The sequence below is a fragment of the Choristoneura fumiferana genome, chromosome 8 (genome assembly GCF_025370935.1).
Source record: "Choristoneura fumiferana chromosome 8, NRCan_CFum_1, whole genome shotgun sequence".
NCBI classification, from domain to species: Eukaryota; Metazoa; Arthropoda; class Insecta; order Lepidoptera; family Tortricidae; genus Choristoneura; species Choristoneura fumiferana.
The window spans coordinates 17506574-17522777 of record NC_133479.1 but is presented as its reverse complement, the minus strand read 5'-3'; the positions used below and the strand labels follow the sequence as shown (position 1 = coordinate 17522777).

The window sequence follows — 16204 nt, the reverse complement described above, 5'->3', positions numbered from 1 at the left end:
GACACAGGCGTGCCAGCCAACTGCCGTGAGAACCTGCAAGGTCTGATGCAAGGAAACGTGAGTGATGACTACCAACTTAACAGACTGTAATCACCCAAGCCATCCATTACAAGAACGTTCAGTTCAAATTACGCAGCGCGAAATGCAAAACTAATGTTGCAGATCCCGTTGCTAATTGTCAGTTAAATCCAATGTTTGTCAGGCGCTCATGTTTTTATCAGCTTAGATCAAGACGAGTTCTAAGATGGAAAAAAGAATGCTCACAAAAAGTATCGAAAGAACAATTTAAAACAACGTCATGCTGAGATTAATCTTGAGATAGATGCAGCGCGGGATTAATTGTACAGTATTGAAGATCATGACTGAGAATGATGATACTGATGAGTATCAAGGTATCATAAAAATAATTATCTCTCGATTCCAACTGATTCGTTGATGTAATTATAAAGATAACACTGAAACCGTCACACTTAGTTGTTTGAACAATAAAAAATAATACATGAACAAAATGAGATATACAGTACGAAAATAAATACCAAAATATTATTTATAGTCATGATCATGATACTCATATATAAAAATACTTTCAAGGGTTGATTCACAAATATCTTAAGAGCGTGAATGATCGCCAAATTGTATAAACATTTCATTTCTTATAAAATGGCCATAAAAACAGTTTATTGGTCTTCATTGGTCTACTAATATACTGCCAGCTGTTACACATCAAATAAATTGCTGCCGTGACGTCATACCGTAATTTCTAGAAGTCAAGGTTCGCATTGTAGGTAGGTACTTAAATAATTCTCGATGAACTTGATAACCGCAAAAATGCCAAGGTGACATAAATAAATACATACTTTGATAAAACCTTAATTAGAGAAAGAGTGGGTAAAACTAGTAACAAATACCAAGTACCTTGTCATGTTTGAATATTTACAATAATGGCAAATTCAAAGGTACGAATATATCCACTCAATTTCCCAAGGGAAATTGGCTATCTATTATTATCATAACCTTGCCTAAAACCGGGACACTCAGGATTCTCAGGAAGCGAGTGGCCGAGACCTATTTGCGGAGGCCCACGCGTCGCGACGAATGGATAGCAAACGTAAATATTTGCACGAACCGATAAACGAAAGAGTAACCCCCATTTGCGTAGACACCAGGAGTTAAAAGACACGTCCAGAAACCATCACAAATCACAACAAGTTTAAATAAAAATGAAATACCTACACTAAACCTCGTTCTGTAAACTTTCCGAGAAACATTTTAAATTTACAGCTTGAAGCGTTAAATTTTATGGCATTTGAGACAATGCAATGCAATACAGAAGTTCCCAGTAACTACAGCAACACAACAATGTTACTTTTATTTTACTTACACCGTATTCGAACACATTAGGTATACAGCACGAAACGCACTACTTAGTAAATGTAAAACACAAACAATAACTCAATATGTGACACGGACAGACCAGAATACTTGTTATGTACAATCCAACATTGTAACTGAAAAACAGATGTCGGTACGTCGATATTAAATAACGTATAACATTACTTTTGTCAATAATACAATGTTTTCCGATCACACAAAATACAAGTAGGTACAACGGCCTGTAAGAAAATTATGCACAGACAGAAACCATATCCTACTGTTACTGTCTAATCCAATTAAGACTTTCTATCGATGCAATCTACGTTGCTTGTAGGTAAGATTTATATCAATTTCAAGATAGTTAATAACTAATAACTTCCTCTTTGATCGCTTCGATTACGACAAGCAATTTAATAGACTCATACACGATTAAACTTTCCATGCAAAATGAAACCATGTTTGATCTCTGCAATCTTTGAAGACAGGGATTGAAAGATATTTCATCGCACGCAATATATCGACAAGCAGGGTGGCATCTTCGGAGGCCGTTCACGATATAGAGAGTAGAAATCTCATATCTTGTTTAGTTGGTTGGGTGTTGGTCGGTTTGTTGTTTGGTTGGTGGTTGTTCGTTTAGTTCCAATTCATTTACACATAACTTAAATCGACTTATCGACTGCAGTCTAACTGGAACGTAATTGCAGCTGCCGACTACCCATACATTTCAATCGCAGCTTGCGTGCAGTTTTTGCGAACTGCAAAGGAAAACGTAAGGGTATTCAGCACTCGGCAGTTACGTTGCAGTTGGAATTCCGTCTGTATTAGACCTAAAGAACTGTGAATCAGAATATTCAAACGACCGTTTTATGGTTCGGCACAATAGAAAATTTACCTCACGTAATGAAACGAAAGTGTAAGAAGAGAATCCATGCAGTGCCGCCGTTTGCGTAACATACACGATTTTGGCCGACATTTTAATTTCATTTATGAACGAACTTGTGCAATATAAGATTTTTACGCAAAACCGGTTACGGTACGTCGTTAATTAATTAACATTTGTACGCAATGCAATTATTTAATTTAAAAAAATCTAATACCCGTTTTGAAAATGGAAACTGCGCAATGAAATTCATCAAGTAATTTTATATAAAGAAAGAGAAAAGTACCTAATTTATACTCAAATGAAGAAATGTTCACACGGTTTAAAAGTAACATTAAGTCATTCCAATGACATCATCTCGTGTTATCGCATAAAACGCATAAACTTACGGCTTGCTCTCCAACATGTTTCTTTAATGGGTTTAGAGTAGCATAACTGTTTAATGTAGCCCTTGTTCCAGATACATCAAGTACGGATGAAATGTACTCGAATAAACACAGCATACCATTCTTAATACGTATCTTAGCATCAACAAGTTAATTTGACCCCTACAATCCCATTTCTGACCAATTTGCTATTCTTAATTCATTACTTATTTTATTCGATCCAATGTCCATGTGCGAATTTCATAACGTCCTATTATTTCTGGTATTTTTAAAGATATCGATGTACATAACATATTACAAACAATAGAATGGAATAGCCTTATCTGCACTATTAACTTTCATTATCACTAACACTATTGCCTATCATTAGAAGCAGTACCCACAGATAGGAAACGACTATTTCCGCTATTATAATTATAAGGTTATTTCCAATCTTACCTACGTCAGAATGAAATGACGTATGAACTTTCCTCGTACGCTTGTTTATTAAAACGTCAATAGCGTTCGGTCCGAAGTGAGACTTGTCGCTAAATAATTCTTAGGCGGATATTACATTACATGTTAACCTTATAACCTAGATGCCACGGTCCTTTCGCTTGTGAAGGCAATAGGTATGTCACAGGCCTTCTTTAAAGGGATCGATTGAATACTTTTAGGGGCCATTAGATACAACACATTTACTTCACTTCGACATGGTGTTCCAGAGAAGTCACCACGGTGTCTCACTTTTTTGTTTCTTGTATTATTAAGAATGCGTAGAGCTTTTTAATAGGATGCCAAGTGGAGTCGTCTATTGAGAAGCCAAACACGTTCGGATTAAATTTTACTCCGCCCGACAGAATAATGTGGATGGATTCCAACGCACACTTGATGAGCCACGCAGGGTCAACAAACGAAAGCTCGTTTAAATTTCGATTTACTTCATCTCTATAGAAGATCGTAATTCACGGGCTAAAAAACATTCCCATGATTTATTTTTCGTTTATTTATTTATAGTTAGGTATTTAATATTCCCGATATTGAAAAAAAAACTGAGTAAAAATTACACGTACATAGGTCTTAAACGAATAGCCACGGTCGATATTGATTCAATCTTCGGTTGAAAGGTGATGCGTGAGACTTGAAAAATACATACAAGTACTTTATATGAGATGACTGGGACATCATGCTGTCCAAATTAAAATAACCTAATAAATACAGGTCTTCCTTTTATAAGGCAATGACTCCATTTAGCCCTAAGTCAGTCAGTACTTTAACAGTCCGCGTGTTCAGTTCAGTGTTGCTTATCACAATAGTTTTAAATTGCCTCTATTGAACTTATAAATAGACATTCCGTTAATTCATTCAACATTCGAACGACCTTCTCGTTCTCAATTGAATAGTCCTTAATGGCACACGACAAAGACGGCTGTTGAGACCTATTATAGTCACGACCGTTCTGAAGTTGCTGTGGCCTTATTTGCCTTATATTTTGGGGATTGAAGACAACAGTAAGAAAGGTTCTTAAGAGGAGGGATTAGAGAGAAGCCAAAAAAGGTTGAGTGGACTGTGCGTAAGTATATAAATCAAGTAGGAGAGAAGATATGTAAGATAAAGTAAATAAAAGAGAAAAGTCATAAATAAACTAACTGTAGATCAAACAGCATGCAAGACACTAAAATTGATCACACTCTAAACATGAATATATTTGGGTAAAAAAATATGTAGTTAAACATCACGAATTATGACAAGCTTACTACTGTTTGTTTTTATATGTGTTTCAGCTTTAATTAATGTTAAATGAAAGCAGAGTTTAACAGCCAGTAAAATGCTGCATTCATTGCTTTTGTAAAGGAACATTAAACATTTCAACAACCTTTATAACTTCAGTGCAGCTCCATTAAAGCAAGCTTTACTATGTAGGAGTGTAACATTACATTCCATAGCCAGTGTTGAAAAAGTTATGAATGGATTTCATAACTTCCGTGTAGCAAATTATTTAACTGCGCCGAATCACGACGCACTACCTCGCAGTACCCATAATCTGCTTTACTTTCACTGGAAGATTTATAAATCTCACGTCGACTTTGGGCATTGTTATTAATGATAACTTTGATACATTTCTCGGTTTCTCACGAGATTTTTGTTCATTTCGTAATCGTAACATTATCATGCAATACGCGTAAGATAAGACATTGCGTTAAATGATAAACGTATTGTGGAATGTTACCAAAATTATCGGTATGCTCTAAAAATTCGGCATATGGATAAAATTTACACGTTGTGAAGCTTCAAGAAATCTCTTCGCTTCCTGGCCTTGGGATATGTTGATTTTGTTAGCTGCTTCGAGGCTATCGAGCCAATTTCATTTTACGACAGCACAGTACACTTTACAACCCTCCTCGGCAGTTAAATTGGCTGCGCTTCATACCCGAAATTCAAACAGGTGGCTCCATGAAAGGTTAAAAATTCAATTATCATTAACCTACTTCCAACGCAAACTGACCCCAAAAGACGACATATTTTTGATATATTTAACTAAGTTTTGACCATTGAACAACAACTGTTTCAAATACTTAGTAACTGCAAGGACCAATTTCCTACCCTTGTGTTTGTATTAAAAATTAAAAGTGAACATCTGTGAATCACACATCATATAATGATACAATATGTTGCTTGCTATTCGATCCATTTTATAAATATTTAGTGGCCAAAGTACAGCTCCACATAAAACTAGTTATTGTTCCTTTATAGCGTTGAATGAGTCAGTATATGGAGTGTAAATGAGGTGACGGAGTACATACTGAACTGACTATGGATTAATGAGGCATACTTTGGCTAGTCCTTGGTTAGTCATCATCCTTTGGATATTTTAGTAGATTTGAGGCGGGCTGATAGTACTGATATTACCTGATAGATAGGTTCAGGTATTTGAGTCCTGTTATTTTCCTTAAGAATCACTCTGTAAATTAAGATTAAAAAAAATGTACTACTAGTGTTTACCCGCGGCTTCGCACACGTAAATCATTAGATCCAGCAGCTGAACTAAAAATTCGAGATTTTTAAAAATTCCCGTGGGAATTCCCGAAAAGTGGTTTTCATTGACGTTACATTAAAAACAATCATGTCAAATTTCATGACTTTAACCCCAGCGGTTGTTATTTCGAGATTTTATCCCTATCCCGTGGGAATATCGGAATAAAGAGTAGCCTGTTTTATTCCAGATGTCCAGCTATCTACATACCAAATTTCATCAAAATCCGTCCAGCCGTTTCAGCGTGAAGGCGTAACAAACATACTCACTCACAAACTCGCATTTATAATATTAGTAGGATTTGTCAGTGAGAAATTCTTGATAATTTTTCTATTTCGGGGATCTCGGAAACGGCTCACGATATTGCATGCAATGGTGCTTTCGGGGGCGCACAAAATTGATCTAGCTCCGACTTATCCCTGGTACTGCAGGGCTACTACCTAAAGTAGCCCTGCTGCTATCTGCTGGGACAAGCGTACCTAGTGGTAGATAGAATGTTAGTGATCATTTTAGTCAGACGGGAATTGTTCATTTTTCTTAATTTAACGACATAAATCTTCAATCTAATATTAAAAAGCGAAAGTTTGTTATTATGTGAGTGCGTGCGTTCGTGTTAGTGTATTTGTTACTACTTCACGCTAAAATGACTGTATTTCAATGAAATTTAGATAGCTGAACGTCTGGAATAACACATAGATTACTTTTTATCCAATAAAAATAATAATAATATCTTGGGACAATATCCATGTAAAATGTAAAATGCCACTATCTTGAAATTTAACACGGGCGTTGTGTTCGTCATACGACGGGAGTGCTGCTCAGCACCAGCAGCAGCAGCATTAATGGTATTTTACATGGACTGCATGCATCCTGAATAAAAATAAAATATTACTTACACGAATTTGTCTGTAAAAAAGATTTGTTCGCTTTGGAACATGCACAACCTAACATCATCAAAATCATCAAAAAGAGGTTCGTGTCGAATTGTGCAAATAAATGTTGAATGAATTCAACCATGTCACGTCAAAAGCTGTTTATAACATCTACACAGGTGAAGAATCCTAGATTTATGCGTAGGTATATGATCCCGCGACAAAACAAAAGTCAAATGTGTGTCCAAAAATACTAAAGCAAATGGTAGCCTATTTTTTTAATGGGTAGGGTCACTAGATAATCGTGAAACTGTGAATTCGGAATCCTTAACTACCATTTGTTCGCTAGAAGGTAAGCTACGCAGACTAATTCTTCATCATGATCATGACAATACCAACACGACAATGACGTCAATTAAAATAACTTGGTTTTTGTTTTGGGAAGTCAGAAGATCGAGTTAACGGCTCATCCGCTGAACAGCCCGATTTGGCACCCAATGACTTCCATTTATTTCCAAACGTAGAGAATGGCCAACGGTTTTCGAACGGCAAAGCCGTCGATGCATTCAAAAGGAACGTTTTGGTTATAGGTACCCAGACCACGATGTTCCCTCGGGAATTAAGTAAAACCCGGAATTTCAATTTGACTGCCAGGTTTAAGCGAGAGAAGCCGCGGCAGATAAAGGTCTGTAACATCCGTCTGTAACTATAATGCTTTATTCAAAGAAACAAGACAAATAACAAAGTGTGAATTGGTTCAGTGCCAATGCCAATGGTCATTTTACTGCAATAGCACATCATTAAAGTATTATACTATAGGTACTTTAACTATACTATTTTTAGTGCCAGGGCTACGCACACAAATAGCATACCTAATACATAATTATTTATTATACTAACTGTTAAATAATAGGTACATTGTTTACGGAAAAAATGGTCCAATATGTATTTTAATGTCTTGCTTTTAATTTTAATTCGCATTAAATATTACAAATACGTACCTACTTAATAAAATACCAATTTGAAACACGCTTCGACGACGTAATCTAAGGAACTTATTCAGAAGTGGCAGCTGCAAAACACATAAATGGCTTGATTCCGTAATACAAAGGAAGTCAAACGAGTCAGCATGCTGAGAATTAGTCATATACAATGACTGAGACTAGCCATACAGACAGTTGTAAATGAAGCCAAAAAAACAAATGCCAGTGAATCATCAAGAGTTCAGAAAGAAAACAGCCTCAAAAATAATTAAAACAATCTTTAGCGAATTCCACAGTCAGCTGTACAATAAATTGTGGTTGGTTACACAATGCCTTCGGTTCCATAAAAAACTATCTTATGAATGAAAGAAACCGCAAGCAAGGCGCTAATGTATTTTTTATTAAATTGTTATAAGTGTCATTACATTTTGATTTTGAGGGCAGACGTCATGAGAACGAGAAAACTTTGAAAATGAATCTCTTTCATCAACCAAATAATCCACAGACGATCATAATTCACGCGAAGCATTTTCCTTTATCTTCGATGCCAACTTTTGTCGCTTATATGTCAAAACGTCACGCAGATGCTCTTTAAAAGCATCAGGTGGTATACAAACTGGCGTCAAACGTGAGCTTTGGATAAATTTAAAAAAGAAACAGGTCGCTTTATCAACACCTGCTCAACCAAGTGCATAATAAATATTTCCCAAGTAGCTTTGTAGTTATTTGGACAATGACTTCATGTTTTCCTCTGTGATCGTACTTTTGTTTGATAAAATGCTAAGTAATATATACCTCTCGTATATTACGAAACGACTCTATCTTTGTGGGAAATATCCGTTGCGGTGAATACTGTTGCATTTCCTAGTTGTACTTTAAAGAAAGCGGCGATGTATTCTGGAGTTCATGTTACGGATGCCAAGGTCAGGTGCACTGGTGAAAGGGCTTGGCTGGTCGTGGTATGTTCAGAAACAGGTTTGCCCGGTCAAGTACCTACCGTACCGGGTATAGGGAACGGGCTATTGTACTCATGTAAAGTTACGTATAATTATGTGGTAAGCTTGCTGACATTTTTACGAAGCTTCTTTAACTTCCAAAATTCTATTAGTTCAAAATTAACTACTTGTTTAACAAACGAAAGGTCAAAGGACTACAGCTTTAGACTCGAAGAATCCGTGAAACTCTAACATGTTTTCTTGAACGCCGATATATTTTTGTGCTGTGTTATTTATTTTGATGACTGCGTTTGCAATGTGATTAGGTTATTAAAAAACTTTTTCTTTGAAAGTAGCAACGTCCATTAAGTATTATCTTCTCTTCACGTCTTCTTGACATGACGGTCGACCTTTAACTCTTTTGATAATTACATCAACGCTATTAAAAATCAACATATTTAAATCATTAAGATACATAATCCAAATAAGCTTGTAATATAATCAGATAAGAACTACGTGTTTCAAATCATATGTGTTAATAGATAATACAAATTTCAGTTGTCATGAGCGACTGCTGTGCCATGCCAATGCCTTAACACGAACGAAACGCATGCTGGATTCGGTTTCCCAATATCAATAACACTAAGACCTTTCCAGGCCATTAAAGTTGGATTCCTCGAAAGTTGAATTCCCATTATGTTGAGTCCCATTATGTTGGGTTGAGTCCTATCATGTTGAATTCCCATTATGTTAACCTCTTTTCACAGTTCAATTTAATGTTTTAATAATTGCCTTTAAGCATGATTCCATGAGCATATCTACATAGTTTGTTGATATACCTATAATCCTTAATAATTTGAAAAGCGTCTGTTACTTCTGTGATGATGTCATTTTCGTACTCATACACATCTGACTTCAGTTTCATTTTTAAGCACTCGGTCAGCAGGGTGTATTCGCATGACCACATTTCGCATTCCATTCTCAATCAATACGTACCTATACAAATACATGCATTGAATCAACTCGAAGCATTTTGCGTGACGTTCAATTACTGCAGTTCCGTTTGATAACAGTTCAAAGAACCGACATAAAACATCTCTGCAGTTACGGTACTTATGTACTAAGAAAGCTTCGCTTCTTATACCTACACACTGATTTATAAGCAGGTTCTTAATAATCACACCATAGACTACGCTAGCGAAGGGCATCGACTCGATAGAGCAAAATTGTTTGTTGAAACATAACCGTTACCTAAACGGGAAATGTCACAATATTAGCCAAAATAAAAACCAGTCCGGTTGACCTGATGAATTTATAATTAGAACTAAATAGCCAACCGAACGCGTCATAATCATAAATAATACATATAGTTAGTCCAATCCAAGGGACTATTAGGTACTTACTCGTTAAAAACATTGGCAAATGGAATTAGTAAACACAAAGCTGTTTCCTGGAACCATGAGCTAACGTTAACATATTAAAGTAAACATGATTATTTGGTCTGGAAACACATTCCTTCAATGTTGGTTAAGTCTATTTTTAATCAGCGGCTTTAAAAGTTTACTGTCAACTTCAACTTGTTGTCAGTTCGTCGCGGCTCGTACAAACGGCGGAACCGATTTTGCGGCGGTTGTGGTCTGTGTGGTGTGGGAATTAAATTGTTTTAACTTAACGCAAAGGATGTGAGGAATATAGAATAACTAGTACGGTCAGACTATACCAAAGGGGGCCCAAAAAATATATTTTTATTTTTATTGCCTATAAAATATTGCCTTCCAAAAAAAGGAATAACAAGTAAAACATTTTTGGACACTGGACGGACAAAATAAGTACCTATGGAGTAACGACTTAAAAAAAATACATTTTGATCAAACAATAGCTAATTTCAAAAATATCTGAGGCTGTACGTACACCACAAAACGCACATTGTAATTTAAATGACATATTTTATAGGGATGGGCCGAATTTCGTTTTACATTCGGTTTAACCGAATTTCGGCAGGTTTTTGAGATATTGCACTTTGAAGTGACAAAGTCGAGGATTTTTCAAGTTTTTTTTTTAACTATTTTCACAAACTAAGCATTGAGAAAAGATTGAGAAACATATTGATTTTTAAATAATGAAAGGGTGTTTTCAACAATGAAATTTGAAATCTAAGAATTTCCTAATTAGAATCCAACTTTCTTCTTTCTTATTGTATACCTACGGCGTACCAAAGTTAAACCGAATTTCGGCCAAATTCCGAAGTTTGACTGAAGCTGCCGAAATTCGGTTTTTTAAACCGAATGTAAAACGAATTTCGGCCCACCCAGGGCATCAAGTGACTCTCGTTCTGCTCGTTTGCCAGCTACCTATTTGGTATAAAAAATGGGCCGGAACCCTAAAAAAACCCTAAAATAAAATCTATGCAAGTATACCTATTGACAACTGGTCTCTACATATCAAAACATTAACCGTGACAACATTCCTAGAAAAACCGTGATACCACATCGAAAATCAGTGTAACGGTACACAATAAGAATACAAACACGGACAGAGAAAGCGTTGAGGATTTCCAGCGCGGTGAAAGCAATCGCCGCCAGTGCAAACGCCGCGTCGCGTAGTACGGACGAAAACATAACCTCAAAATGTCGCTCGCAATCATCTCCGCTGTTGTTATTACCTCTGGCCTCGTTTATTGGTACATGAACAGGCATAAACCGATAAAACACATCATGTGGGAGTTGCGGTACACTATCGACATGCAAGGTGCGGGAGTTGGAGGTCTAATCGACGACTGGGTGAATATAACAAGAAACAAAGTGGTGTTGCCAGACGCGAACCGCAAAATCGCCGTTATCACAGGCGGAGCGCGCGGTATCGGCACCGAAGTTATCAGGGGATTGCTAAAAGCGAATATGACCGTGGTAATGGGTATTAGAAGGCCTGAAGCTGCTAAAAAACTAGCGACGCAGTTTGAAAACGGTGAAAACTTACACGCTCTACAATTGGACTTATTGTCCTTGAAATCAGTAAAGGACTTTGCTCAGAATGTTATGAAGAAGTTCCCAGAAATTCATATTTTGGTGAACAATGCTGGAATTATGTTTGGAGATTATAAACTGACTGAAGACGGAATTGAAACGCAACTGGCTGTCAATCACCTTGGACATTTTTATTTGACACATTTATTGTTGCCAGCGCTGAAAAGGGGTGGCGCCGTTGGGGAGTGCTCAAGGATTGTAAATGTGACATCATGCGCGCATTACATCGGAAAGATTTTCTTCGACGACATTAACTCGAAGGAATATTATGACACATCAGCAGCTTACGCACAGTCTAAACTAGCACAGGTAGGTAATTTTTTTTGTTCTCTTTAGGTACCACGAGACAGGTAAATGATTAAAATTCAACTTTAATTATTATTTTTTGTTGTTAACTTTTTTTCTTTGTTACAGTTAATGTCTGCCAGATATGTGAACAAACTTCTGGAAGAATCAGAGAATAATGTAAGGAGCTACTCAGTTCACCCTGGAATTGTTGATACCGACTTATTCAACGGGACTTTGTTCAGGAGAGTGTTCCCTTGGGTGATGCGGTTGTTCTTCAAAACACCAGAGAAAGGAGCCATCTCTATACTCTATGCTTGTTTTGACAAGGAGTTAGATAAGAAAGGTGGTCTATACATTAGCAACTGTGTTGAAGGAATTAGCTGCAAATTCTCCAAGAATTTAGATCACCAAAAAAGATTGTTTGAAATGTCTTGTGAACTAGTCAAAATTGATAAGAATAATTTTGGTTCCGCTTAAGTTAGAAATAAGTATGCATAATTTATATTAACACCTAATCCTGCATTTATTATTGTGTTATTTACATATATCTGTAACAGTAAGTAATAGATAAAATTTACATTGTTATTATTTTGTTTTATTTCATTAAAAAGTTATGGACATTGATTATTTACTACAAAGAACAACATAATTACCATGCATTTCATACTAATTTTATTATGGGGAAGACCAAAAAGTTGCACACCGTTAAAGATGTGCTGAATGATTAGTTTTCATGTCACAATGGAAACTATAACTCCCTGCTAAGGCAGCTTTAACGGTGTGCAACTTTTTGGTCCTCACCCTTATGAAGGTTAATTAAAACCCAGATATACTACTATCATTAAATGAAATTAAATACTCATTTATGTATCTAATTAAATACAGTCAAATAAATGTAAACATAGCATTAACTAATTAGTAGTTAATAATTAATATTGCTGAATGAATACAAGTTATTTAGTCAATTAAATCCAACCTTGTAGCAAGAGAGGACCTGACTGAACTTTACTCTAGATTCTAGTTTTGCCATCCAAATAGGCAAATAGCTATAAGATTGAGACATACATAACAAGAAAGATAACCTGAATAATTAACAACTTGTCTGTCTAGTCTTGTATCATTCAAACAAATTTGGGCTAAGCTCAAGCATCCTATCTGTCTAATAATGTGATTCAATGCCTTATCTAACATAAAGGGTGAACGTAGACTAGTTTAAAAAAGCATCTTATGAGGATGATGTTGCTACCCTGTTGAATATTACGGAACATTTAAGTTTTTATGTTGTATGTTCCAAGGTCAACTGCATTAGTGACTGGTAATGGCACAGGATATGAGTGATAGTTTAATTGACTTTTTGAGCATTTTAGGAGATTATTTCCTATGATCTAATATAAATATATTTCATGACCACCATGTTTTGTAGCTGCCGACAAATTGACTTAAATTTATAGACCTGAATAATAAAGTAATCAATAATTATATTTTAATGAACAGTAGCAGGTATTCAAAAATTTACAATCAAGTTTATCTTATCTACATCCTAGGTAAAAACCATTATCAAGAAAGATTTGTGCATGTTTAAAACAAATCTGTAGCTGAATGTCATTTTTAAACCTATTTAAGATAAATGATGATGAAAAGAAGACTATTTAAATAAATTTTGTATTTATTATAATATATTTAAAGGTATTTAATTTGGTTTAATTTTTTCCTTATTTTGCACCTACAAAAATAATTAATATTCAAGTAACTAAAATTTTGCCTGTTAATAAATATACACAATTATGTTTCATGTTTTTTTTTTACAATATAAGTAAAACACATGAAGTTAAACTTTATTAAATATAAAATAGAGTTCTTAAACAAAGGAAAGGACAAAAATGCTGCAGACTATGGACTCATTTACATAAAGCTATTTATGGCCTCAGACATTATTATCCTAGGATTTTTTACCCTAATATAGCAATAACCAAACCACACACTAACCTGCTGAAAAATCCAGATAATCCTTTCTTCTTCAGCTTGGCATGATCCTGCTCTGAAGTAACATCACCTTCTTCCTCCTTGGAAGCGCTTGACCCAAGAGAACACTCCGAGAGACTGGACACAGTGCTTGAAAACGACCCACCATCCTTGCCCCTTTTGTGGCCACTCACACTGCCACCCCAGTTTAAAGTGCTCTTGGGAGAATCACTAGTATCACTCTTCTCACAAGTTGAGATGGAGAAATTGCCTTCATCACTGAAACTACTCTTCTTGGACAGCTTGTCAATATCATCAGCAGTATCCTCGGCTGGTTTCTCGATTTTAGGGCTCACAAAATGCAGCTGCTTTGTAATAGGGTTGTAAGCCAATTGCATGTTATCCAGAGCCTCGCTCAGCCGCATCCCGCCTTTTTGGCACGGCGAAGCCATATCGACTGTTTGAATTCCGAACGCGCTCAGAAGCCCTGGCCATGTTTACGGATCATATTTCTCGGAATACCCATTGTTGATAGTTGATAATTAGACACACATGTTATCACGTCGGTTCGTTGTTTTCGTTAGTTCTAGTGAAGCACTTCAGCACATAACGAAAACATAACACTTAATGTTAGGAAACGATTGTCTAATTAGTGTTTGATTTCAGATTCATAACAACCTTCGTTTGCACGGCGATTTATAGAAAAATATTTGCAATATTACGATTAGTACATTTAAAAACATTAGCTAATGTTTAATCACTTATCGCAACTACTATTTACACTACGAAGTATAGAATATTTTAATTCAACTTAACTAAACATACTAACACTGAGCACACACCCATCACCTTTTACTTTTCACTGTAAATAAATTGACATTTGCTATGCTAGCTTGCTGTCATGTCATATTGCCGTCGCTTCGCTTTGCCAAGCTCTCGCAACTGTCCGAATTGTAGCGATATCAAAAGAACACACCTTACCCCGTTTCACCTTTTAGACGTAGTAACCCCAAGGTTAGAGCGAGATGACAAAAACTACCGCTGTACCAAAGCCTAGTTCGGACCAAAAACGCCTGACAAAAACAGTAGCGAAGTTAGTTGCAAGCATTGAGTCAGCTAACTTCATGCTATCAGTTGTCAGTGCGTTTCGTTGTTGCAAAATGGTAGAAAACAAAAGTGACGCAGGGCTACTACGAAACTCGAAACACGAAGTTCGTGTCTGCGGTCCCTCTGACACTTATACTATTTAATACGAGAGCGAGAGGGACGGTACGACACGAAGTTCGAGTTTCGTAGTAGCCCTACAGACTAATAGTAGGGGAGCCCAAGCGGAGATTTTACGTTTTACTCAAGCAAGTCTAGAAAACCATTAGGGAGAATCCTTGCACCCTGTAATGTAATGTACCCCCACCATATATGAGCCTTCAATATAGGGGCGTGCGTTGAGGGTAGGTATCCGATCAGATTAGTATAAAAATGAACCCTTAGAAAAAATCGAGCGCGTCAGATTTAGACAAGGTAAGTTAATTATATGGAGAAAAGTGTACATTTCAATAATCTGACGATTTGAGCGTGACATAAGAAAATTGGAGTCACAAAGTTGTAAAACAAACGTCTCGAAATATTCAAGCGCGACCCACGGAAAATATAATCTGACGATTTTCTCAAGGCAATCTAGCTAAAACCATTAATAAAGCCTGGAGCGTACAGATGTTGAGAGCCGTGTATTTCCCAGCTTGCCGTTCTTGAGATATTGAACTTTGAAGTAAAAATGTCGGGGGTTTTCCAACTTTTTATTGGTTTGGTTATATTTGATATTATCTACTAGTCTATACTTTTGTTTCCTTGGCTACGTTTTGATGTTTGTGTCATCTGCTAGAGAATAAATTACTATTTTCAATAAAAGATAAATTTAACACCGGCGACGAAATGACGTGATAAAAGCCCACGGCGCCTGGGCAGTGCTACGCGGCACGCTCACAAAGCCATAAATTATAATTTCCAATCAAGAAACATTCTATAACAATGAAGTCGAAGTACGTAGGTATTTAATCTGTATCGGACAACTTACAAACATTTTAAACTACAATCAACAGAATCACAAGATGACGAGGAAATTAACCGAATCGAAAACGAAACCAGTGACGATGAAGATGAAGAAACTTTGTTTTAATTTTTTTTTCTTTAAATTATTTTTATGTTAAGACAATGTCATGTCTATAGAAATGCAATTTTTTTATCATATTCAGTAATTAAAAAAAAACAACCAATTTTTTTTCAACTTGTCAGATCAACTAAATCGCTTCATATTACTGTCATATTATAATTTAGGACGATAAGGACTTAGACTATATACAGGACATCAAGCTGAACCGTCTATATAAAAATCTGACGCGCTCGAATATTTCAAGGTCATTTTTTAACATTTTCAAAAATCGGTCATGATGGTCGCGTCCAGATCGTCAATCATTTGAATAGAACTTTTTAT

At 36.0% G+C, this 16204-nt stretch overlaps 2 protein-coding genes across 7 annotated transcripts in view; one reads left to right on the top strand and one right to left on the bottom strand.

Annotated features, from left to right (window-relative positions):
* The window catches only part of LOC141430676 (TBC1 domain family member 12-like), a 42417-nt gene extending 27744 nt beyond the window's left edge, over positions 1–14673 (bottom strand). Inside the window, exon 1 of the mRNA XM_074091512.1 lies at positions 13741–14673. Within this exon, the coding sequence (XP_073947613.1) occupies positions 13741–14168 (428 nt within the window). The 5' untranslated portion in view covers positions 14169–14673. The remainder of the gene's footprint in view (positions 1–13740) is intronic.
* LOC141430675 (polyprenol dehydrogenase-like) lies at positions 10026–12339 on the top strand. 6 transcript variants are annotated; one of them, XM_074091511.1, is made up of 3 exons: positions 10026–10087; positions 10791–11775; positions 11881–12339. In XM_074091511.1, the coding sequence occupies exons 2-3, from the start codon at positions 11071–11073 to the stop codon at positions 12229–12231; spliced, it is 1056 nt and encodes a 351-aa protein (XP_073947612.1). In that variant the 5' UTR covers positions 10026–10087; positions 10791–11070; the 3' UTR covers positions 12232–12339. The 6 variants fall into 6 exon arrangements, with proteins under 6 accessions (XP_073947612.1, XP_073947611.1, XP_073947608.1 ...); XM_074091510.1 differs by having other exon boundaries at positions 10036–10078; XM_074091507.1 differs by having other exon boundaries at positions 10041–10146.
* Positions 14674–16204: the final 1531 nt, after the last annotated feature.